Source organism: Pristis pectinata, chromosome 1, assembly GCF_009764475.1.
Source record: "Pristis pectinata isolate sPriPec2 chromosome 1, sPriPec2.1.pri, whole genome shotgun sequence".
Lineage (NCBI taxonomy): Eukaryota > Metazoa > Chordata > Chondrichthyes > Rhinopristiformes > Pristidae > Pristis > Pristis pectinata.
Window position 1 is genome coordinate 45,488,119 of NC_067405.1, and position 26,169 is coordinate 45,514,287.

General features: G+C 39.7%; 1 protein-coding gene across 12 annotated transcripts in view; it reads left to right on the plus strand.

Annotated features, from left to right (window-relative positions):
• The window catches only part of LOC127578264 (mitogen-activated protein kinase kinase kinase 20-like), a 101,971-nt gene that overhangs the window by 24,235 nt on the left and 51,567 nt on the right, over positions 1 to 26,169 (plus strand). For 11 of the 12 annotated variants that reach the window (XR_007957508.1, XM_052030145.1, XM_052030098.1 and 8 more), the window contains 6 exons: positions 617 to 645; positions 739 to 876; positions 1,908 to 1,994; positions 7,992 to 8,066; positions 10,371 to 10,477; positions 24,187 to 24,322. Coding sequence is in view for 11 of the 12 variants with exons in the window: in XM_052030145.1 (XP_051886105.1) it covers positions 617 to 645; positions 739 to 876; positions 1,908 to 1,994; positions 7,992 to 8,066; positions 10,371 to 10,477; positions 24,187 to 24,322 (572 nt within the window). In the remaining variant the exon portion in view is untranslated. Of the gene's footprint in view, positions 1 to 616; positions 646 to 738; positions 877 to 1,907; positions 1,995 to 7,991; positions 8,067 to 10,370; positions 10,478 to 24,186; positions 24,323 to 25,343; positions 26,113 to 26,169 lie in introns of those variants that run through there. The other variant, XM_052030156.1, reaches the window with a different exon arrangement.

The window sequence follows — 26,169 nt, forward strand, 5'->3', positions numbered from 1 at the left end:
GATCATACTGGACTTCCTGGAAAGTCCACCAGTGCAATTCAGGATCAACTGACTACACCGGTGACATAACAGAAGATGCTACTGCTGCTGCTGGTTTAACATTGTTCTACCATTTGGGTTTGGGGATTTTCACAAAGAAACATGGAATTGTCTGGTGGAAGAACTGCCTCCAATTTTCACTCATCAGTTGCTGTACATAAGCTGAAAACTACTCTCACAGATTCACTACAGTTGAAGGACTTTGTTGAGATGCAGAGTGGAATCCGAGTTCTTCCCAGAGTGAAGGAAAATCAATGGATTTTGTTCACAACACTCTCCTGTGCCTGTCAAAAGCTTGTTTAAAGCAGATTAATGTAAATGAGCAAAATAGGAAGCTCACAATTAGAAAATCATGCAAATGTTAACAAATTTTATAACTGCAAATTGATTCATGTCTGCAGTTTATTGCTTTCAATGTTTTTAGAATAATATTTTGGAAAATCTTCAGTTCCCCACAGAAATGACTGATATGTTATGGATTGTTTAGTATATTTTGATTTCATATGCATAGAACGTAGAAACTTCCTATTTGAAATAATATCTAATGTTTCTCATTTTATTTTAACGATATATCTAGTGGTGCTTGCTGCAGACAAAATTTTAAAGGTGAGCTATTAAAGTCTTTTATCTGAGGCTGTTTCAAAACCCAATAATTTGAAAAGATAAATGATTATCAAATTGTTTTTGTTCTTCTCCTAGATATGTGATTTTGGTGCCTCAAGATTTCACTCCCATACGACACACATGAGCCTGGTGGGGACCTTTCCATGGATGGCCCCAGAAGTTATACAGAGCCTACCTGTGGCTGAAACCTGTGATACATACTCCTATGGTGTGGTAGGTGTAACGCAAATTATGCTGCACATTTTATTCAGATCAAGCCAATACTTATGAGAGACAATTATTGGGAAAACTGAAGTTGGCGTAGTGGTTAGCGTACGCTATTACAGTGCCAGCAATCGGGGTTCAATTCCTGCCGCTGTCTGTAAGGAGTCTGTACATTCTCCCTGTGACTGCGTGGGTTTCCTCTGGGTGCTCCGGTTCCCTCCCACATTCCAAAGACGTATGTGTTAGTAGGTTAACATGGATGTAATTGGGCAGTGTGGGCTCGTTGGGCTGGAAGGGCCTGTTACCGTGCTGTATAAATAAAGTTTAATGTAAAGACATTCTCAACGGAAAAACTATGCAGAATCATTTACTAAATATGTTGGTGTGATTACAGTTTCTTCGTAAATTAAGAAAAAAATCACACTGAACAAATTTTAAAACCTGCATGTTGGTTGGGGGGGGGGGGGGTGCGGTGGGGGGATGCTGTGCTTGAAAAACAGCTCAACTTTAAGCACCATTTAGAAGGCCACTAATGGTTGTGATTCAGTAGACCAGACTTTGGTGTGATTGATTCATTCTTGAAGCTAATGGGTGGTTCTTAATTCCTGGGTTGTAAGCCAGAGGGAATCTGCAGTCATGCTGACTAGGAATGTTTTCTTGGAAAATATTGGCAGATCTTAATAGCTGACTTGCTTAAACCCAGCTGGTCAAATGTCTACTTGGAATGAATAAATGGAAAGAAGCGGATGATTATCTTGAGCAATAGAAGTCAACACTGAGGACCATTTCTGCCTTGCCCAAAAGAGCCCTGTCTTCCCTGCGAACATTGCAAAACCCTGATATTCACAAAGTTCACTGATGCCTCGGTCTATTTTTTTTCTAAGAAATATTTGCTTTTAAAATGGCAGTAACCCTACGGCCTTGACATTCTTCCTGAAGTGTGGAGATGGCATCACTCTGTATTCTACAAAGAGAAAATATATTAAAATTTATGGTATTTTTTAGGATTAGGTAGATGTTAAAAGACTTGCTTTTTTCAGGTTCTTTGGGAAATGCTGACACGGGAGATCCCATTTAAAGGTCTTGAAGGCTTACAGGTGGCCTGGCTAGTGGTGGAAAAAAATGAGGTACAGTAATATCCTTTAAAATTATTTTTCATACTTCTCGTAAGTGGTTTTAGCACTTGATATAAACATTGTTTGATTTTTTTCCTCAAATGATGCATTGATTTTGTTTCTTTGACTACATCTCTCACTTTCAACCATGAGTACATGCACATCATATTGTAATGACTGTTTACTGAATATATAAATCAGAGGCCTCAATCGATAATCCACAAAATGGGATCTCAAACACTATTGTGGCAATTTCACAGCTAGAATTCTGTATCTAAGAAGGATGGAAGTATAGAGCTTTAGTTCAATAACCTAACATGATTTACTGTCCTAAAGGGAAAAATAACCTGGCCTTGCGAGGCCTGGTTTATTTGTAATGAAAACATTCGAAGTCAATCCAGTTGACTCTTAACTACTACTTGAATTGGCCCAACAAACCACTCAGTGTTATCAAACTGCTGCAGTGATTGACAAATCTAGACCAGCCACTGCACTGCAAACTAGACATTGATTTGGACCAATAAAGGCATCCTTGGTGCAATCTACTTGTGTTCATTCTGTCTTTGTCTTGTACCAGAGTTTGAAGAATTGTACCGTAGACCAGGTAGTCAGTAGCTTGACTTAAAAAAGCAAAATACTGCTGATGCTGGAAATGTGAAACTAAAACACAAGGTGATTAAAAATACTCAGCAGTTAAGTGTGTTTCTATTGGAGAAAGAAACCAATATGTTAATGCCCTTTCATCAAAACTCATGTAAACTCTGAAAGATCATCGATCTGTAGTGTTAACTCTTTTCCTCTCTCCACAAATGCTACCAAAGCAGCCTGTTCACTTGAAATTCTACTTATCAACCAAGACTTTAGACACCATTTTGCCACCTCTGGGTAAGTCCTTTCCTATCCCCAGGAGACGGAGTCAATGTGTGTGCAATCACTGGTCAAGAGGGTTGACTCCAACTCTTCAATGTTGACTTGTGGGCCTTATGAAGTCTCATAGTCCAGTCAGATGAGCAAGAAGATATCTTGTTGATGACCATCTTCTCCCCTTCCTCAGGTGATGAATTGCTATTTATCCATATAGAACTCACTTGGAAGAACAGTGGGCACTATATGTTCACTAGCTGTCATCAATATCCAATACCAAGAATGACTTGGTCATGCTGCCACAGATCATGTCTGTTCACAAGAGCACAAGACAAGGGAGCAGAAGTAGGCCATTCGGCCCATCGAGTCTTCTCCAAAGAAAAGGAAAAAAGAAAAAGAAGTGAGAAATTGGGGGGGGGGGGGCAAAAAAAAACCTAACCCCAATTTCCGGCCTTATCCCCATATCCCTTGATACCCCGACTATTTAGATATCTATCTATCTCTTCCTTCAAGGAATTCCGCAAATTCACCACCCTCTGGCTAAAGAAATTTCTCCTCATCTCTGTTTTAAACCTGTACCCTCTAATTTTAAGATTGTGCCCTCTGGTCCTGGACTCACCCACCAAGGGAAACAGCTTGACCACATCTACTCTGTCCAGCCCTTTCAACATTTTAAATGTCTCTATGAGGTCCCCTCTCATTCTTCTGTACTCCAGTGAGTACAGTCCAAGAGCTGACAAAAGCTCATCATACGTAAGCCCTTTCATTCCGGGAATCATCCTCGTAAATCTCCTCTGAACCCTCTCCAACATCAGCACATCTTTCCTAAGATATGGTGCCCAAAACTGTGCACAGTATTCCAAATGAGGCCTCACTAGTGCCCCGTAGAGCCTCATCAACACTTCCTTACTTTTGTACACTATACCTCTAGAAATGAATGCCAACATAGCATTCGCTTTCTTTACCACCAATCCGACCTGGTGAATATCAAGAACATGGTTAATAGAAATAGGTTGCTGCAGGTAATGAGAGAATTATCTCATGGTAATAAAATGACCTTAATATCGTCCTTACCAAATTCCCAAACATGGAGGAGTCTGCCCATGACAGGATTGTTAAGTGTGGCTACCAGATGGTTCACATGATGTTCTGTTCCCATACTGTGGACACTTTCCCATTGTGAAATGTTATATTGCCACAGTGCTGAGATAAGTTAAGGATATCTGGCATCTTAAAACTGGGCATCCACAAGGCACCAGCTATTAGCAACTGTTATAATTGTATTTCACCACGATTTTATGTCGTAATAGCCTATAAGAGCAGTTTTAACTGTACCTGATGTTGCTACAGCATAAGGCTATGTGCCAGTGAAACTATATGTTGTGGAATGAGCTACATGATTTCTTAGCCAACAGATCAGGCCAAAAGGCAGCACATAGTGCAGCAAATGGTGCTACTGCTTTACTGCTCTCGGGACCCAGATTTGTTCCAGACTGTCTGTGGAGTTTGAACTTGCCCTCTGAGGCCAGTTTCAGTGGGATGCTTCAGTTTCTTCCCACATTCCCAATGACATGCAGCTAGGTTAATTGGCAACTGTAAATTACCCTTTAAGTGTAGGGAAGTGGGAAAAGAGGAATTGATGGGCACATGAGAGAGAATAGGGAATGGAACATGAAATTCCCCTACTGGGAGCTGCCTGGATCCGATGGGCTGGACTCTATGATAATTAAATAAAAGTTCTGCAGTCCTGTCACATCAATTGTCAGCTGTGGGAATGTTAGACAAATGTCAAGAGATTGTGGCTCCCTGAACATCTTCACTCACAAGAGGTGAGGCCCAACACTTGAGTGTGAAAAGAAGGCACCAAATCCCACCAACAGATTCTCGCAGTTGAGCTATGCTGTTTGCTCGATGTGATATCAAGAAAAATCAGCTCAGAACATTCCTGGCTATAGTGCTGCTATGCTCCAAAATTAAGCAAGCATCTAGCCATTGGAGGAACACCAAAAACAGCACAAACACAACGTGGTTATTACTACCATTTTGGTCTACTGCCAAATATAAACAAAGTGATTGAGTAGTTTTCAACAGCACCATCAAGAAGCACTTCACAGTAACCTGGTCACCAGTGCACAATTCAGGTACTGCCAGGATTGCTCAGTCCCAAACCTTTTTGCAGTCTTGGTTTGAACTTGGACATGGGCTGAATTACTGAAAAATGAGAATACTTGTCCTTGGTATTAAGACATCTGTCAATCTACTATGAAGTGCTAGTTAAACTGAAATCAGAGTTTGGGAGGAAAACTATCCAATGGTGGGGTCATACCTGGCACAAAGGAAGATAGTTCTTCATGGTCAGTTATTGTGATCCCAAAACATTGATACAGTGTAGCTGATGAAACACCTTAGGGTCAAAGATATTTCAACAGAAAAACCAAAATCTGTAGATGCTGGAAACCCATAACAAAAACAGTACCAGAACTATTCTGTAGGCTCAACAGCATCTATGGAGAGAGAAATGGAGTTAATGTCTCGTGCAGGTGAAGGATGGAGGGAAAAAGGAATGTTTGTGATAGGGTGGAGGTAAGGTGGTGATGAGGTTTGTTAATAACAAATTATCCACCTGGAGGAGATGCAAGAAGGAGGAGAATTAAGAAATATATGGTTGATACAGGAGAATAGAACTGAGGTGAAAGATCAACCATGATTTATTGAATGGCAGAACAGGCACAAGGGGCTGAATATCTACATCTCATCCTACATGTTGTAACAGTATCTGTGCTTTCTCTGGCCATAAGAGCTTCCTTTATCCAAACAATAACAGTAATTATACATTTGAAATTTTCTGGGATACCCTGGTTAGGAATGACTTTCTCAAAGTACTAGTCTTTCTTTTTACTGAAGCTGAAGTTCATTATTTTAAAGTGAATAAACTGCATACTGAAATGCAGATCTGATTTTTATTTTGTTGTCTTCATAATTAAATGCATTCAGGTTTGTAGTTCCCCACTATATTGTTTTCCTTTTAAGATTCCATTCAAAATGGAGCCTTAGTTCGCTGCCATATTCAGCCCTTGATTAGTATTACCTGCAGCCTCTTTGTCAGCATACCTTCAACACTGCCTTATCTCCCACCCCTGTAATCCATGAGTGGTTCTGCAGGGGATCCAATTGTTGAACCTAAATCTGCAGGGACGGTCACCAATGTTGCTTACCTGAGTTCCAAAGACAGACTAATCATCCATCATAAAAACAGTAGAACACAGTTGGATCAAGGCTATTAATTAACATTTACTTCTGTCAAAGAGTGACCATTGGTTATATTAACCCATATCTTTTCAATTGACCTTTAACTATCCATACTTTATTTAATTTCAAGTATTATTTGCAGTTATTTTTCTTTGAATGACTGTTAGCTTGTTTTTACAATAATAGCTTTGAAGTGAGATTGTATGCAGGGCATTAGTAGGTCTGCATCATTTTATTATTCAGCTATAGGAAATTGATTTCCTCATGAAAAGGAAAACATCCTAGCTCTGGTTTTGCAGCCACAGCTTGTCTCAGTCAGTTTCTTTTGATCTGGGTTTTCTGAAGAGGAAAGTTTATGTGTTCCATTTCAGTGCATGCTGCATGGAGTAAGGATTATGTTCTAATTTGTAGTTTATGATATTATTGTTTCTAAAAACAAGCACTTCTGATTGTAGAGAACAGCAGGTCCATTTACAAAAAAGATCAGTGACCCTGAATCCAGGACAATATTTTAGTATCTGCTATTGGAAACATTATGGCTGGGATAGGGAGGGGAGTTAGTGTACTACTATCTTAATGGCCGAGTTTAGCGCATTAATTCTCTCTGACGTGCCCCCCCACCCCCATCCCATACTGCCTCTCACTAATAACTGCAAAAAATTGCACACCTAATCCCCTGAAACATTTGATTTTAGAAATTATTTTCCAGCTTCGTAGTCCTTTGGTAGTTTGGTTGGTAAATAAAGCATATTGGTGTGCTGACAGTGGGGCACTGATAGAGCTGCTGCCTCACAGCGTTAGAGACCTGTGTCCAATCCTGACCTCGGGTGCTGTCCCTGTGGAGTTTGCATGCTTTCCCTGTGACTGCATGTCTTCCCCCCTCTCCACCCCTCGCCCCGAGTGCTTTGGTTTCCTCCCACATCCCAAAGACATGCAGGTTGGTAGGTTATTTGGCCACTGTCAATTGCCCTTCAAGTGTAGGTGAGTGATAGAATCTGAGTGGGGTGGGGGGAAGGCACAATTGAGAGGAATGTAGAGAAAACAAAATGGGATTAGTATAGGATCAGTGTAAATGAGTGCTTGATGGTAGGTGCGGCCTCGGTGGGCTGAAGGCCTGTTTCTATGCTGTCTGACTGCCACTTACACGTCTCGTTAGATTCAATGTCCCAATTTTGAATTTCGTTAGTCTTATAAGGAAAAATTGAGTAGCGTTAGCTTTAAGAATTGAGAAGAATGAGAGATTTTACTGGAACATTTTTAAGGGGCTTAACAAGATAGGTTTTGTAAAGATGTTTTCAACTATTGGGGGTGTCAAAGTGTGGCTTCAGACTAAGATGAGGAGAAATTCTTCTCACAGAGAGCTGTGAATCTTTGAAATTCTCTATCCTAGAGAGTTGTGAATGCTGAGTCAATGAGTATATTCAAATCTGAGAGGGAGAGAGTTATGTGATACTGGGTTGGGGAGACGTACAGGAAAAGTGACTTGTATTTAAAGATTAGATCAGCCTTGAACATTGAATGGCAAAGCAGCTTGAGGGGATGTATAAACTGTCCCTGCTTCTGACTCTTACCTCCTTATGTACATAGATGATAACAATTGGATTATTCCCCTAGGTTACTAGGGAGAAATTCAGTCAGCTCATTTGATCCTTATTAGCATTTAGAGTATCTTTTCAAAAGTTGCACATGTTGACTTCAGGTGAGATTGTATTGCTCTCTGCAGTTGGCAAACTCTGTGAAAACAATCAAAATTTGATTAGCTGAATGAAAACCAGAGGGTTGCTGGCACCTTTGTAATCATGTCACAACAGAGAGAGAAACTCTCGGCTTGTGTGAATGTGTTTTAAATATTTTTGTACGCTTTCACTTGTTAATATATCACTGTTCTTACTTCAGAGGTTGACCATTCCAAGGGGCTGTCCTGCCAGCTTTGCAGAAATATTGCATCAGTGTTGGGAAACAGATCCCAAAGTAAGTACTGAGATCTTAAATCATCTTTCCTATTGAGAGAGGCAGGAGACTGCAGATGCTGGAATCTGGAGCAGCACAGAAGGCACTGGAAGAACTTAGCAGGTCAGGCAGCATCTATGGAAGGAAGTGGACAGTCAGCATTTTGGACCCAAAATATTGACTGTTCATTTCCCTCCATAGATGCTGCCTGACCTGCTGAGTTCCTCCAGGGCATTGTGTGCTGTTTCTTACTGAGAGAATGCTTTTGACAGCAGAGTTGGGTGAGGGTGGTCATTGCTGTGGACTCCTCCTCAACTTATGGTATTATCAAGTGCATATCTTGGAGCTTTTGGAAAAACTTCTTTGTTGATTCCGAAAGCTGCCATCAATCTCCATTTGTCCATTTATTCCATGAATAAAATATTGAAAGCTTTGCCTAGTGGTCATGGATTGTTATTCGAGAGCCCTATCTTGCCACCATATGTTGAATATAAAAGTGTCTTTGGTGTGCAGATTTCCCCTCTGTTAGAGAAGGATTGCGTTTCCAGAAATATGGCAGTTTTCTGTAACGTGAAACTGTGTCACCCACACATGTGTCAAGAGATGCAAATTAGAAAAACAAAATTTTGTTTATTTATTTACTTTTTTTTCACATAAATTCCAGAGGAGTGGATTTTATTCTGTATCTTAAATTTTTGGGTAGTGATTTGTGAATTCTATAAGGGTATTTCCATTACCCGAACAGCTGTGACCTGGGGGTCATCTGTATTAAAGGTTTAATAACAAAGCACTACACTTGTGTCCATTTTCACCTGTTTTTTCAGTTTTAAGTGTCAATGAATTTGTCACTTGTAACCGTTTATCATGTGAATCCTCCCCTCTGGCTATAACACCTAATGCAGTGTTCCTAAAATTACAAATTGTGAGCCAGAGCAATGTACCAACGTGTAAGGGAGAAAAAACAGCTGTGTTTTTCAAACGTGCTTTTTTAATGGCACTTTTATTTTCTAATCCTGTTAGATTATTTAAAACTTCACAGACTGCTGTCTACCATTTATATTACTCGTATATTGTGGCTCCATGAGCCATAGGAGGCTGTTTTGAGATTGCTGACCTGCTTTCCTCTGCATGTTTGCTGCACAATGAAGTCACTCTAGGTCTTTGTTTCCATCAATTTCTAATTGGGCAGCTTGCCACGATCAGCAGTATGCCACATCTTGAAGCTGCCACTATCCTTCTCAAGGCCAATATTACTAAATAGAACTGTACACTTCCCTCCTGTAGAAATACAATCAGCATCAATTATCTGAAAATCAAGTGCTATTCTTGCAGAAAATTACTGACAAGATCTTTGCCATTTAGTGTGTATGCACTGTATTCTTGATGCTGACATCTATGTTGTGACTTGCATTTATTAGACCAGAAGTGTAGCCAGTAAATCTGGCAGCAGCTTGCAAGATGGACACAAACATGGTCTACTGCTGTCAGAATAATGAAGTTCATATTTATGAGTGCAGCTGCTAACAGGAGAGTGCACATTTACTATCAACTGCGCTCTTTTAACGTAAAAAGATCTATAGAACCTTTGAACTCGGTGGACTTTGCCAAGGAAATTGTAGACCTCTGATATTCTGCATTTGCAGCTTTGATATTTGCTGCATGACAGTTTGAAATAAATTGACCTGAAAAAGAAATGTGCCAGAAACAGTGTTACTGTGAGAAGCCTGTGGTTCAGACATTCATATAGAAACTGTAGTACAATGAATCTCATTGGCTATTCTTCTGTAATTAATGGAAAAGAAGAATAATTAACATTTCAATATTGATCTCTGTTATTGATACTATTAAAAAGAAAAGCTGGAATGTATAGACTCATTTGTAAACAGCATAGAAAGCACTGCATTTCCATGGTAGAGCCTTTTCAATTTTTCTTTAGTAACTTACTAATGCATATTAATGATCAGCATAATCCTAAAATCTGTTTGAACCGTTATTTCTATTCTTGCTATTTAAATAATATATCTGCTTTGGTCCAAAATAGGTGATTTCACTTTGACCTGTTCTGAAATCCATCTGCCACAGCTTTGCATGTTCTTTAACTTACCCATGTAACGTTATGTTTTATTTTAACACCACTTACTATATCATCATTCATTGCTTCATGAAGCATCATTGGTTGGATATTTCAACCGGGTGAAAGGATTTGCCCCAAATATTGCTGTCATACATCTTTTATTTAAACTAAATTTATAGATGATACTGCACTGAATAAGAAGTAATTTGATTAAGGCATTTGCATTTGCTTGTTTTTTCAATTTCCTACAGAAAAGGCCACATTTTAAGCAGATTTTGGGGTCTCTCGAGACTATGTCACATGACAGCAAACTTCCAGACCAGTGCAACTCCTTTTTGCAGAACAAGGCTCAGTGGAGGTAGGCTTGTATCCTGGTTCAGTACGTATAATGGTTAGCGTATTCTATTAAGATTTTAAATTTTTGTGTGAACTATGGTGGGGTGGGGGAGGGGAAGAGCCAGATTTGGATTTTTATTGATACAAGGCCAGAAGAGCAGCACGCAAAGACCAGCAAGCTCTGAGTGCCAGTGTATTGGTATTGGTTTATTATTGTCACTTGTACCGAGGGACAGTGAAAAGCTTGTCTTACAAACCAATTGTACAGGTCAAATCATTATACAGTGCAGTTGAATTGAGTTAGTACAAAGTGCATTGATGTAGTACAGGTAAAAACAGTAACAGTACAGAGTAAAGTGTCACAGCTACAGAGAAAGTGCAGTGCAATAAGGTGCAAGGTCACAACAAGGTAGATCGTGAGGTCATAGTCCATCTCATTGTGTAAAGGAACCGTTCAATAGTCTTATCACAGTGGGGTAGAAGCTGTCCTTAAGTCTGGTGGTATGTGCCCTCAGGCTCCTGTATCTTCTACCTGATGGAAGAGGAGAGAAGAGAGAATGTCCTGGGTGGGTGGGGTCTTTGATTATGCTGGCTGCAAAGAGAAGAGTTACATTCTGCACTAGTTTCTAATGCAGCAGAAAAGGTGAGTTTGCCTCATATTTATGATGTGCTGTCAGCTGTTGGAGTCCTGAACATCTACTGTCAGCAATCTATTTTTATTACAAAAACTTCACTCTGCAATTCTACAATCTAGATAAACAACAGTACTAACTAGTAGTAATTTGTCTTCAGATTATTTTTGATGGTCTTTGTGGAGAATATTCATTTCAAAATAAACTCATTCTTTTTACACAAAATAACTATAGACATTCAGCAATTCTTAATCACTTTTCCCCTTTTTTTTATTATATTTACCAGTGTTAGTGGCTATTGAGATGAACTGGTGAGCAAAGTAGGTGATTGCCTGGAATGCTGGGAAATTATTACGACTGTGAGATGAAACTTGATTATTTTTTTGACTGTGTTATAACTTGGTTATAGTCCAAAGACTTCCATGATACATGTCTATGCAGAAACTATAAATACCATATTAGTACTTATTTACAGTTGACAGTTATGTGTGCACAGTTTGGAGGAGAACCTTCCAGGTAGTGGGGTTTCCATGCACCATGTCATTTTTGTTAGAGTAGACAGTTTAGAGGTTCTGTGAGAATTCATTAGGTGAGTAACTGCAGTACCGTATGTGGATAGTACACAATACTGCTCCTATGCACGAATAGTGGTGGGAATGAATGATTTAAGTAGTGCAGAGTGTCAATCAAGTAGACTGCTTTATCCCCAATGATAGCAGGCTACTGAGTGTTGTTGGAGACCCTCTTATTCAGGCAAGTGGAGATTATTCCATCATTCTCCTGAATTGTCTTGTAGAAAGCATTGGAATGTCAGTAGTCATTCACAGAATGCCAAGCCTCCAACTTCCTCTTGTAACCACAATTTATATGGCTGGTCCAGTTAAACTTCTGGTCAGTGGTGACAAGCAGGATGTTGATGGTGGGAAATTTGGTGATGGTAATGTCATAAATAATTAAAGCTTTGTGATTAGACTCTCTGTTGGAGATGGTCATTGCCCACTACTTTAGTGGCACAAATGTTACTTGTCACATATCAGCTCGTGCTGCACACAAGCATTGACTCCTTCATTTGTTGAGGAGTTGCGAATGGAATTAAACATTATAAAGCATTATCGAATGTTCTTGTGACGAATGCAAGGTCACTGATGAAACAGCTGATGATGGTTGGGACACTTCTGTAAGGAACTCCTGTGATAGTGACTTGAGGAGGGGTGATTGACATCTAACAACTGTAGCTATTATCCTTCATGCAAGGTATAACTCCAGCCATGGGAGTTTTATCCCCCTTAATGCCCATTGATTTCAGTTTTACCAGATTTTCTTGATACCTCACTTGGCCAAATGCTGCCTTGATATTAAGGGTAGTCATTCTCATGTCACCTTTTCAGTTTGGCTCTTTGGTCCATGTTTGGACCAAAGCTGTAATGAGGTCTGGAGCTGAATGGTCCTGGTGAAACCCAAACTGGGCATTAGTGAGTGGTCTGCTGGTTAGTACTGTTTACACTGTTGACAGCAGCTTCCATCGCTTTGCTAATTGAGGGGAGACTGGGTGGCAATTGACCAGATTGGATTTACAGGTCATTCCTAGGTAATGAATGGGCTCTGTTTTTACATATCTGAAAGTCGATTCTGTCTTGAAGTGGGAAAATTACCCAAAAATCATTTGATATGGTAACCATACCTCTGTAGGTTTTATTCTGTCTGCTTGAATAGTCTGTAGGACAGCTCTCCTAATTTGGACCTCAGAAATTTGAGAAGAACTCTGCAAGAGCTGCCGAGTGACATTGCCTTGTCCAAATTCAGTGCCCAGGACATGCATTATAATGTGGAGAATTTTCCACTTTGGTAGAATAAATAAAAAGGCAGAGTATTTTCTTTAAATGGTGAGAGATTCAAAGGTAGTGTTCAGGGGACCCAGATGTCCTTGTATACAAATCACTGGAAATTAACATACAGTTAGGAAGGCAAATGGTGTGTTGAACTTCATACAAGAGTACTGGAGTATGAGAGTAGCGATGTCTTGCTCTAAATGTACAGGGCCATGATGAGACAGCATCTGGAATATTGTATGCAGGTGTGCTCTACTTCAGGAAGGATATACTTGCAATAGACAGAGCACAATGATACAATGGTGGGTTTTCATACTTATTACAGCATAGAAGGAGGTCATTCAGCTCATCAGGCTCATTCCCCTTCAGCCCTGCAAGAAGCCCATTTACTCCTTTCTTTACATGCAATAAGGGGTAATTTATGGTAGTTAATTAACATACCAACATTGAGGTGCAGTTGGGGGGAGTGGAAACTGAAAGACAAAACACAAACTCACCCATTCATAGGGAGAACGTGCAGTCTCCATACAGACCACACCTGAGGTCAGGATCAAACCCAGGTCACTGGAACTGTGAAGCAGCAGCACTAGCTGCTGCACCATACAAGGAAACATTAAACAGACTGGGCTTCTACGCTCTTGAGTTTAAAAGAATAAAAGATGATCTCATGAAACATACAACATTGGTATGTGGCTTGATCGGGTAGAAGTTGATGTTTCCCATTCTTGGGGTGTTACCATTCAGGACACAAGAAACTTCTTCATCCAGAGGCTAGTGAATTGTTGATTCTTCCCACTATCTTGAGGGTAAAAACAAATCCAGTCAGTCAGGATATTCAAGACAGCGATTACTCTCAAGGAATATGGGCTTAGTGCAGAAAAGTAGCACTGGGGTAAAAGATCAGCCACAATTTTATTGAATACTGAACCAGTCACAAGCCACCAAATAGCCTACGCCCAGTTCTATTTCTCATGTTCTTTTGCAGATCAATGCTAGGTGGTCTGTTCAGTTCTTTTTTCATTTTCAACATAGCAGTTATCCTACAACAGTTGGTTTGCTGGGTCACTTCAAAGGCCTGCTTGAGTCAACACTGTTGTTGCAGGTCTGCAAGGATGTTTGGGTGAAACACAGAAGGAAGCCAGACTTACTCCTCTGAAGGACATTGTGGCCATTGTTACTAAGAATAGTCAATTTTCAGATCAGCATTGACTTAGTTTCTCTCTCTGCAGATGTTGCTTGACCTGTTGAATCTATCCATCAATGAAAATTTAAATAATGGTAGATGTTGGAAGTCTGAAATAAAAGCAGAAATTGTTGGAAAGACTCAGCAGATCAGGCAGAATATGGAAAAAGAGAATATGATCTAACTTTTCAGATCAGAGACCCTTGATCAGAAATGGAAAAGTGAGAAAACAAGTATATCCAGCAATTTCTGTTTATTATTTCATTTTCCCATTATTTGCAGTTTATTGCTTTTAGATTATTAAGATTTAGTTTTGGAGATGTTGTGATTCTGATATTTGAACTTGCATTCTAGATTGTTAGTTAAAGCCTTTGGTCTGCTAGTTTCTTTAATTTATCCTTTGTATCTGTGAGATAATGGAAGGTGGATCTCATTTAGTTATAGAACAATGCAGCACAGATATGGGCCTTTCGGCGCAACCAGTCCATGCTGACCACGTTGTCCACCCAGTTAGTCCCAATTTCCTGCATTCGGCCTATATCAGTCCAAGCCCCACCCTCCATGTACCTATCCAAGTGCTTCTTAAATGATACTATTGTACCTCCCTCAACCACTTCGTCTGGCAGCTCATTCCATATACTCACCACCCTCTGCATGGGAAAAGTTGACCCTTAGGGCCCTTTTAAATCTTTCCCATCTCACTCTAATCCTCTGCCTCCTAGTCTTGGACTAGGGGAATAGACTGTTACCATCGACCTTAGCTATGCCTCTCATAATTTGAGGGGTGACCTTAAAGAAGTGTTTAAAATTATTAATCTTAAACTTCTATAAGGTCGCCCCTCATTCTCCTATGTTTCAAGAAATAAAGACCTAGCCTGACCAACCTCTCCCTATAACTCAGGCTCTCTTGTTCTGGAAACATCTTTGTAAATCTTTTCTGCACTCTGTCCAGTTTAACCATGTCTTTCCTATAACAAGGTGACCAAAACTGTACACAGTTTTCCCAAGTGTGGTCTCACCAACGACTTATACAACTGCAACATAATGTCCCAACTCCTATACTCAATGCCCTGACTGATGACGGTCAGCATGCTAAACGCCTTGTTCACCACCCTGTCTACTTGCGATACCACTTTCAACGAACTGTGCACCAGTACTCCTAGGTCCCTCCGTTCCATTACACTAGTGCCCTACCGTTCATAGTATAAGTCCTACACTGGTTTGACTTTCCAACATGCATCACCTCACACTTACTTGTATTGAAATCCATTTGCCACTCCATGGCCTACTTCCCTAACTGATGAAGATCCTCCTGTAGTCTATGACAACCACTTTCACTATCAGCAACACCTCCTAACTTCATGTCATCCACAAACTCACTGATCAAGCCTTGTGCATTTCCATCCAAATCATTTATATAAGTAAAGAATAACAAGGGTCCCAACATCAACCCCTGTGGCACACCACTAGTCACCGACTTCCATTCCGAGAAGCAACCTTCAACCACCACCCTCTGCTTCCTACCTCCGAGCCAATTTTGAATCCACCTAACTAGCTCTGCCAGGATTCCATGGGACCTAACCTTCCAGACCAGTCTGCCATGCAGGACCTTGTTAAAGGCCTTGCTAAAATCCAAATAGACAACATCCACTGCCCAACTCTTTTGATTACCTCTTCAAAGAACTCTAAAAGACCCATGCTCACTCCTCCTAATCAGACTCTGTGTATCCAAATGCTGGTAGATCCTGTCCCTCAGAATTCCCATCAGTAACTTCCCCACTACTGATGTCAGGCTGACCGGCCTGTAGTTCTCTGGCTTGTTGCTGCTACCCTTCTATTATATTGGCTCAGGAACCTTTCCTGGACACATTTCATGAATTCCACCCCATCCAGGCCCTTAACACTTTTGGTGGCCCAGTCAATACTGGGGAAGTTAAAATCTCCCACTAACACAACCCTGTTATTCTTACAACTATGAGCAATTTCTCTACACACTTGCTCCTCAAGTTCCTGCTGACCAATTGGGGGGTCTATAATACAGCCCCACTGTAGTGACCCCTTCTTGTTCCTAATTCTACCATATGGCCTCACTGGATGATCCTCCAAGAATGTAGTCTCTAAGTACCACTGTTACGTCCTCTCTTATCAAAAAGCAACACCCTCTCCTCGCTTATACCTGTACCTCTGTCATGCCTGTAGCATCTGTATCCTGGAACATTGAGCTGCCAATCCTGCCCTTCTCTCATTTATGTTTCTGTTATGGTTATAACCTCCCAGTCCCCAGAGCAATTTACACTCTGAGTTTGTTTGCCTTACCTGTTAAGCCTCATGCATTGAAATAAATGCAGTTTGACTGAGCATTCATTTCTCTCCCTTTACTGTGCCCCTGGCTATCTGATTACTAAACTTGCTCTCGCTGGCTGCTGTTTTAGCCCATGACTTGCTCTTGCTCAGAATCCCACCCTCCCTGCCAATCTAGTTTACATCCTCCCTCTTACATCTCCTGGTGGTCACCCATCTGTCTGTAGCCTGCATCTTGGATGTGACCACCTCAGTAAAAATCTCATCTATGATGCTCTCAGCATCCAGGATGATCCTGAGTACATCCTTTGGTCCAACTCATCCATGCCAACCAAGTTGCCTACCTGAACTAGTCCCATTTGCCTGCATTTGGCCTATATCCCTCTAAAGCCCTCCTAACATGTACATGTCCAAATGTCTTTTTAACATAATTGTACCTGCCTCTACAGCTTCCTCTGGTAGATCATTCCATCTACTCACCACCCTCTGTATGAAAGAGTTGCCTCACAAGTCCCCTTTAAATCTTTCCTTTCTGACTTTAAATCTACGCCCTTGAGTTTTAGACTCTCTTGGAAAGTGAACGTGGCCATCCTCCTCATCTGTGGCTCTCATGAGTTTTTATACCTCTATAAGGTCCCCTCTCAGCTTCCTACTCTCCAGGGGAAAATGCTCCAGCCTATCCATGCTCTCCTTGCAACTCAGGCCCTCCAGTCCCGATAACATCTTTGTGAATCTTTTCTGCACTATTTCCTGCTTAATGACATCCTTCCTATAATTGGGCGACCAGAACTGCACACAATCCTCTAAGTACACTCTCAGCAACGTCTTGTACAGTTGTAACATGACAACCCAACTCTTGTACTCACTTCCTTGACTGATGAAGGCAAGTGTGCCAAACGTCGCCTTCACTACCTTGTCTACCTCAGTTGCCACTTGCAGGGAACTATATACTTGTATCCCTGGGTTTCTCTGTTGTACAGCACTCCCCAGGGACCTGCCATTTACTGTGCAAGTTCTGCCATGGTGTATCGCACTTGTCAGAATTAAATTCCATCTGCTGTTCCTTAGCCCACATTCCAAGTTGATCTAGATCCTGTTGTAATCTTAGATAACTTTCTTCACTGTTCACTATATCACCAATTTTAGTGTCATCCACAGACCTACTAATGAGGCCAACTGCGTTCTCGTCCAAATTGTTAATACTGATGACAAGCAACAGTGGACCAATCCCTGTGGCACACCAATGATCATAGGCTTCCAGTCTGGAAAATCAATCCTCCACTACCCCCTTTGATCCCTCTACCAAACTAATTTTGTATCCAATTGGCTAGCTCACCCTGGGTCCCATGTGATCTAACCTTCTGGACCAGGCTACCATGTGTGACCTTGTCGAGGATCTTGCTAAAGTCCACGTAGACTACATTTACTGCCCTGCCCTCATCAATCCTCTTGGTCACTTGTTCTTACAGAAGCTGATGGTACATTCAGGAGAGGGAGGTAGTAAATTATTGAGTGAAAGAAAATCACTAGTCAAGGACAAACATAGTTCTGACGAAGGGTCACAGACCCGAAACGTTGACTGTTTCTCTTTCCACAGATGCTGCCTGACTTGCTGAGATTTTTCCAGCTTATTTTTGTTTCAGATTTGCAGCATCTCCAGTTTTTTTAAAGTTTTTTAACATTGCAAAAAATTGCACATTATTGAGATGAAAAGAAAGCAAGATATTAACACTAGATTTTTTTGCCTAACTGACTACTCCACCTTATCTGCCTTTGAAATCCAAAGCTTTCCTCCTTGATACGAAACACAGTTAGCTTTTGCATCATCATACTTACTATGTTTAAGACTTTATCTCCTGCTATTTCAAATGAAGTGATAATTAAGTATAGAGCATTTTTGAATCCTCCTGATAAAAGCCTTCTGTCACAATAAGTCCTGTAAATCATTGCACTTTATCTCCTGCCACTGAGACAATTTTGGTTCCAATTTCCCACTATCCTTCGAGTTTCATGCACCTTTGCTGTTTTGACCAGCCTTCTGTGCGGGATCTTGACAAAAACCTCACTGAAACCCATGCGGATTAAATTAAGCTTATTTCTCTCATTAACTCCTTTTCACCTCCTCAAAAAAAATTCAGTCACTATTTGGAATGATTCATTGCTTTGACATTTAAATAATATTTAAGATATTATCGATTTGATAGTTTGGATTATAAATTATGGGAAACTGGCTACAATTTTTTATGGATTGTAGTAAATAAATATTGTTGCAAATGGTTTTCACTCTGGTCTATATTGAGTAATTGCAGGCTTTATTCTTGTAAGTGGTGACGTTAATTCAAGACTATGTTCTGACAGTAGCATGGCCAAAGTAGAAAAAAAAATCTAGGCAGAAAAAAACATTCAAGTAAAAGTAGAACAACGCAAATAGACTTGTAATAAATTCCGTGAATGTTTTTTAATCAAATTGTGACCCCAAGAAAATCAAGTATGACAGATGTTGACAGAATGGAAAATGTGAGCATGAGCATGAGGTAAAGCTTTATTTTTATGTGTCACATGAGATCATATAAATAGCATTGCTCTCCCCTGAATACACATTGGCAGTGACTCGGCAGAGACTAATGAGTGGTATAAGGTTTGCATATTGAAGCTGAGTACTGTACAGTATCTACATCATGCTCACTAATATGAATTCTTTTTAATGATGGGGCCAGTGCTGGGATGTGAATAATAGTTAAACTAGAAATTCATGACTTTAATTAAAATTACATAAAAAGTTGATCCAAAATGATGATTGAATTTGGTATAAAAAGTTATGAAATGCAGTCCTGTTTCAGTTAGAAGGTTTACATAAGTAGCTCTTTGGGGGAAACAAATAGCTTATGGATTTAACAAAACAAAATGAATCTAATTGTGCAGTTCGATCCTTAAAGCAGTGGGTAAAAATCACAACCATTTGTAATAAAATATATTTTTGAATTATTTTGCCGATGTAAACTAGTAGCCTCAGAAATAAGATCTAGTTCTGATGGTTAAATGTTAATTATAATTGACGAACAAGTTAAGTAAACAAATTGATCATTTGCTCCTTTATTTTGCTTGCAACTTTTTTAGTGCTCAGAATTGAGCATTTGGAAACCTGCCTGGCCCAATGAATTTGTGCGGTACTAGTCAAGTGATATTTAAAAAGCGCGAAAGGGACAGCTAGTTTTCCTTCCCACTTAACACTTTTCTTTGATGACCTGATTGAGATCAGAAACTCCAGTTGTGGCAGTTGGCAGCTTTCATTTTACTATTCTGGCAGAAAGACTTCGAAAAAGAACTTAATCTTGCAGGAATGAGCTATGCGGTGTAATTTTTGAGTGGTTGTGGATGAAGCGGTGATCTGGACAGAATGGATCAATTTCTGCATGAACACTAAACTGAAAGGATGGTGGAAAATTAGAATCAGTGATACCTTGGACTCAGAATGGATAGAACATGTTGATGATAGATGAATCAGCACCAAGAGATGCCAGAAATAAAGGAAGAATAATGGAGAAGAAAAGCATACTTTATGGGGGCACAGACTGGAGATTAATGAGCAGTCAAGATAGTGATTGTAACTGGCAAGGGAGATTAAATGGTAAATATGAGTGATTATGATGGGTAGGAAATACTGAGTATTTTAGTTATATTAAGGAGAGGTATATTCCATAGAGATATTTCAGTTTGAGGGATGCAGCTTGAATGAAATATTTTGACACTTCACTGCAAATTGCAGGCTCTTTTAAGTCTGATGCATCATTCTTTTTTAAATTCCAAAAACTTAAGTTTTGAACTCCTTGTAAGAACTTTGTGGCATCTGGTTTTCAGCATAGCAGTCTGCAGGAAAAATGGTCAAATGACAAACTGCAGTTAACATACAACACAGTACAGGCCCTTCAGCCCACAATATTGTGTCGACATTTTATCCTGCTCTAAGATCTTTCTAACCCTTCCCTCCCACATAGCTCCCCATTTCTCTACCATTCATGTGTCCATCCGAGAGCCTCTTAAATGTCCCTAATGTATCTGCCCCCACAACCTCTGCAGGCAATGCATTCCACGCACCCACCACTCTCTGTGTAAAAATAAAACTTACCCGTGACATCCCCCTTGTACCTTCCTCCAATCACCTTAAAATTATGTCCCCTCGTGTTAGCCATTGTCGCCTTGGGAAAAAGTCTCTGACTGTCCACTCAGTCAATGCCTCTTATCATCCTGTACACCTCTATCAAGTCACCTCTCATCCTCCTTCTCTCCAAGTTAACTCATACCAGGTATGTATTCTAAAAAGTAATGATATATTGCGATCACTGATATGTCAGTACCTTGCATTTTTTGCTTTGTATTCTTGGGGCAGCCACACACTTTCAAATTAGGTTAGTCAAGAGATTGTTTAAGCACCTATAGAGAGGCGCATTAAGCTGGCACTGTAGAGCGGATGGAACTAGTTTTGTGTGCAAGGCCTCCCCAGCGTCATGCATCCAGCAGAATGCCCAAGGGATAAGAAACAGGTTCAAATATTAATAGGTTCAAGCTACAATTGTGATTGGACACAACAGAACAAAGACCTTTCCTCCAAGTAAAATACTTCATTCCTGCATACCAGAAGATCCATGCCTTAGTTGTCTGCCAGTAGACTAGAAAAGGCCGAACCCCTTTAACCGAACAAAAGCAGGCCTCGGCTCTACTGTTTCAGTGTGAAAGTCTCAGGCTATTCATGGACCTGAACAGGCAAGTGGATTTAGAAGTAGTAGTGTTGGAATGTGTGCTGCACACTGTTTGACATCACTGTGTACTCAGCAGTCTGCTTGCGTTACACACACAAAGGATTTAAAATACATGTTCGGAAATGTGACTCAATATAAGAATGTTGTTGCACACGAGAATTTCTGAGCTTCTATTCTCTGTGCGCAGTAGCACTATGAGTAATGTACTGCCTGATATGGTGCTGATCTGTTCAATCCTTGAGCTCTGCAGAGATAGCTGATCTCTGCTGGCACAGGTATAGGAGTACTAAAATTTCCTCCACACTTGGGCCTCATGGTTAACAATTAAAATGGACCATCTGATTCTATTTAAGGATATGTTTAAATTTAAGTGCCAACTGTCATAAAAGTAAATAAAAAGTCTAACATTTAGAAATCTACTTCTCTGTTTAAAAAAATAATGACGATAGAAATCTAGAAGTTAAAAGTTGAGCAGCTGAGTTAAATAGATTCAGGTGGTAGCAGTTTCAAGTTACATTCATGGTCATCAAATGAAAAGACATCACCAATATTTATAGATTTTTACATCAATAATAACCAATTAGAAACACTTCTCAGCTATAGGAGATGGTGACCTACTGCTCAGTGTGGATATCACATGCATTGCTTTGAAATGGTTTCAGCAGGTCAAGATCAGCTGCTGTGTTCTGACAGTGGAAAGATGTCATTAGGATTTTTTTCTGTTAAGTTGTTACAAAAGCCAAGTAAAAATTCAAAATTTCACATAAAATTGATGCTTAATTATTGGTTCCTCTGAAACCTTGTTTCTGATAGTATGGAAATGCTTAACTGCACAAATCCATCTTGAACATACTGAAGAAATGGGAGAGATGTATGAAGTTGCAGCACTGGGATGTTATGCTGCATGTACTTGTTTGCTTGGGGCATAGAAGCATTGAAAAGGCAACAGCGAGGCATGGGGAAGTGTATCACTGGGTGTGAATTATTGGGTTGGAAATTATGGGATGGCACTGGTAAATGCATGGGGAAGGAGTTTTTCTGGGAAAAGCTGACTTGAAACCACAAAGGTGCTTAGTCTTTTTCAGAGAATGAGGAATGGAGACTCAGAGTGAGGGAGATCCATTCATTGGGTTGGAGGAAAAAAGTGACCTGTTCAGTGTTTCCGCAATAACGACTGAGAAAACCTGGGTGATGTACAAAACTGCTGATATATTGGAGAATAATTCATTCTTGTAAAAAATGATGAGCATTATCCTGCTAGATCCAGCCCGTGGTCTACATTTATCCCCATGTTAGCCCCACAGCTGGATTTGCATCTTCTGACCATGTAGTTTCTAATGTACTCCTAGCTTTGTGCAAAGTGGAACAGGCTACAAGCAGCAGAAGCCAAGGGCACTGACTTGATGGCTTCTTGACAACTCATGTTATCAAAGGCTTTTTCCGGTGTTTCTCAATGTCCCTGAAAATTTGGAGACACTTTAGAAATACTGGATAAACATTAGTTAATAATTATGTGCACATAAATTAACAAATAATGTGCCTCATGGCATTAGGTTTAAAAATTAATATTATTTAAAATAAAGTAAATGAAAACAACTACTTAATTTTATCTTTTTTTAAGTTGAAATTGGTAACCTCATTCGACGAAGTGGAGCCATGCTAGATGTGCTGGCTTTAGCTGACCCAAAGATGAGATTCAGTGCACATTGCTTCTTCAGCTCGGGACATAACAGAATGCTCCTGGATTCGGCAGTGAGTCCACGGTTCAGAGAGAGAAGTCGGACCTGACCTCTGCAATGCATAGCCAGGGAAATCCAGGAATGTGCTGATGCATGTTCTGCACGCCAACAATTGTACACAGAGTCACTGGCAAACGGCTAGTGGAAATCATCTTGCTAATGATTCAAGAATGTTCTTTGACATCAAATCCAAACAAAATTTGCAATTTTTACAATGCACCATAACATTAATTTTATTTGCAAAATGGTGGATAAGAGCAAGTGAATTGAGAAGCCAAAATAAGATGCAATATACGGAACTTTTCCCCAAATTTATAAATGATATGATTTTTTTTAGACCTCAGCTTAAAAAATGCGTAATCTCCCATAAGTGGGCATCTGGAACAAATTGTCAAAGTCGAGTTTATTGTCATATGCACAAGTACATGTATGCACAGGTGCAATGAAAAACTTACTTGCAGTAGCGTCACAGGTACATAGCATCATATAAGTAGTATTCACAAGAAAAACATAAATTGCACACAATTTTTACAAGAAAAATAAAGAATTAAAACACAAAACAAGTCTATTTTAGTGCAAAGTGATCAGAGTGGTCATATTGTTGCTAAACTGTAGTGGTGATCAGGGTTTTGTTGGTTGGTTCGAGAACCAAGTGGATGAAGGGAAGTAGCTGTGCCCGAACCTGGTGGTGTAGGACTTCAGGCTTCTGTACCTCCTGCCCGATGTTTGCTGCAAAAAGATGGTGTGGCCTGGACGGTGGTGATCTTTTGATGATGCTGCCTTGAGTTAGAACCTCTTATAGATACTACTGATGGTGGGGAGGGATGTGCCTGTGATGTATTGGGCAGAGTTCACTACTCTCTGCAGCTTCTTGCTTTCCTGCCCATTCAAATTGCCATACCAGACCACGATGGAACCAGTCAGGATACTTTCAACAGTATATCTGTAGAAGTTTGTTTGGACTGTTCGGTGACAAGCCGAACCTCCTTAACCTCCTAAGAAAGTAAAGACACTGGTACACTTTCCTTATGATTGCATCTACGTACTGGGCCCATGACAGGTCGTCTAATATGTTAATACCCAGGAATTTAAAGCTGTTGACTCTCTCCACCACCAATCCCCCAATGTAGACTGGCACATGTTCACCCTCCATCCCCTTCCTGAAGTCAACAGTCAGCTCTTTAGTTTTGCTGACGTTGAGCGAGGGGTTGTTGTTGTGGCACCACTCAACCAGGTGTCCTATTCCCTGTTATTGTATCTGTCAGTAACTAGCATGATTGTCTCCAACAGATGTGAAATCGAGGCTACTTTGGAAAGACTAAAGAAACTTGAACGAGATCTGAGCACAAAAGAACAAGAGCTGAAGGAACGAGAAAGACGCTTGAAAATGTGGGAGCGAAACCTGCTGGAACAGTCCAGTGCTCCTGTAAGTGTCCTACCTTATTACTAGTACATTATTTTTTAGACTTTGAAGTATTAATGCTAAAATTATTGTTCATATTTTAACTCTGGTTAAAAAGATCAGTTAATCAGCACCTAAAACATCAAAACAAAACTATAGCTCTTCATTTGTTGCTCTGCATGTAAGAAGGGTAATCTACCAGTAAAATAAGACAAGGTTTTTAGGTTCTATAAAGAACATTATGACTTCATTGCAATGGAAGCTTTGTGCTGACTGCTTTAGAGTACAGACTACAGAGTTCTTCAGATTATCTATTACCTGTATAATTTTCTATAAATGAGAAAATTAATTTGTATCTATATTTTCCCATAAGCTACAATATATGTGGGGAAAATTGAATACCTTTTTGCTGATTTAGGAATTTGAAGGAACCCAACTATACAGAGTGTTAGTTTCAAAATTTTAATATTTTCCAGAAAGGTTTTCCTTATTACAGACTAGCAAGTTGTAATTTCCCTGTCTTTGCACATATTTTTCCAACATTTTCCAGAGAAATGCCTTTGCTATAACTTAAGGAGTTCTGTCCTGAAAGCTACTATATTGGGAAATAAAGGCCACTGTGTCACATGCACATGTATGCAATAGGAATCAATGATCTCTTGCATATTTTCATTCTGTTATGTAGTTAATCAAATGAGCTATTCAAGTGTAGGTAAAGAAGAAACCAGAAGAAATTAGGAAAAAGTCCTTTGCTATAATGAATTTTAAAAATCTGAATTAACTTTGCTGGAACAAAACAACCAAAAAAGTTTTCAAGGGTATAGCAAGGAAAGTTGTTATGCGGTTAAAGTTTCGATTCTCTTGGGGGGGAAGAAAAACTCCTAATAAATTGTCTGGCTGGTAGTATTGCCCATGCTACATGGAGAGGAACCATGGAGTAGAAAAGCATGTCAATTTTGTGTGCTTTCTAAATTTCTCCAATGCTGATGTTTAATCTTATTTTGCTTTTATGTTCATCTATGGTCTTTCTCCTTTCTTTACTCAGCCTTTCTTACCTATTCATGCAAAGTTTTCTGAAGAGTCTTTCTATGAGTCTAAGACAGAGGAGTCAAACAGTACTGAGATGTCATGTCAGATCACAGCTACCAGTAACGGGGAGGTAGATGGCATGAACGAAAGTCTGCAGCAAATGATGAAAGGTTTTGACAATATCCTGCCTATGAACCTAGCAGGACCTGTCATGCAGTCTGGGATTCAGATAAATATGCAAGCAAAACAGAATTCATCCAAATCTACCTCTGTAAGGAGGGGTAAAAAAATTAATATGACAATGGATTTTGGTCACTGGTCACATGATAGTGATTAAATCAAATATCTAGAGCTTATACAAGTTATTAAAGCAACAAAAATGTTAAAACTAGCAAATTATTTGTTCATTTTCTGCAACAAATCAAAGCTGTTCAAAGTTTTTAATATTCTTAGAGCAGTGCTTTATGCTGTGAGCTTATAGTATTGTTCCAAGTAGTATTTGTATGCATGGCAAAGATTGAAGCATTGTTATTTCCTTACACTATCAGCCTAAACGCTGAGAAACTGCAATCTTTAATGGGGGGGAAAAAGGTACAAAAAATTAAATCTTGGATGTGGAAAGTAAAATATGTGAACATTTCAATTTTCATTACTAAACACATTTTTATAACAGATCTGAAATCTATTTATACAACTTTTGAGAATATTAACATTATTAATGGCTGTTTTGATGTAGACTGCTTTTCCTTGTTGAGTTTCACCTATTTTCTATTTCTTCTTTTTCAATAAACTTGACATAGTAGCATATGTACTTTTGTCTGTGTTCTCTTTCCTTCTGTGTA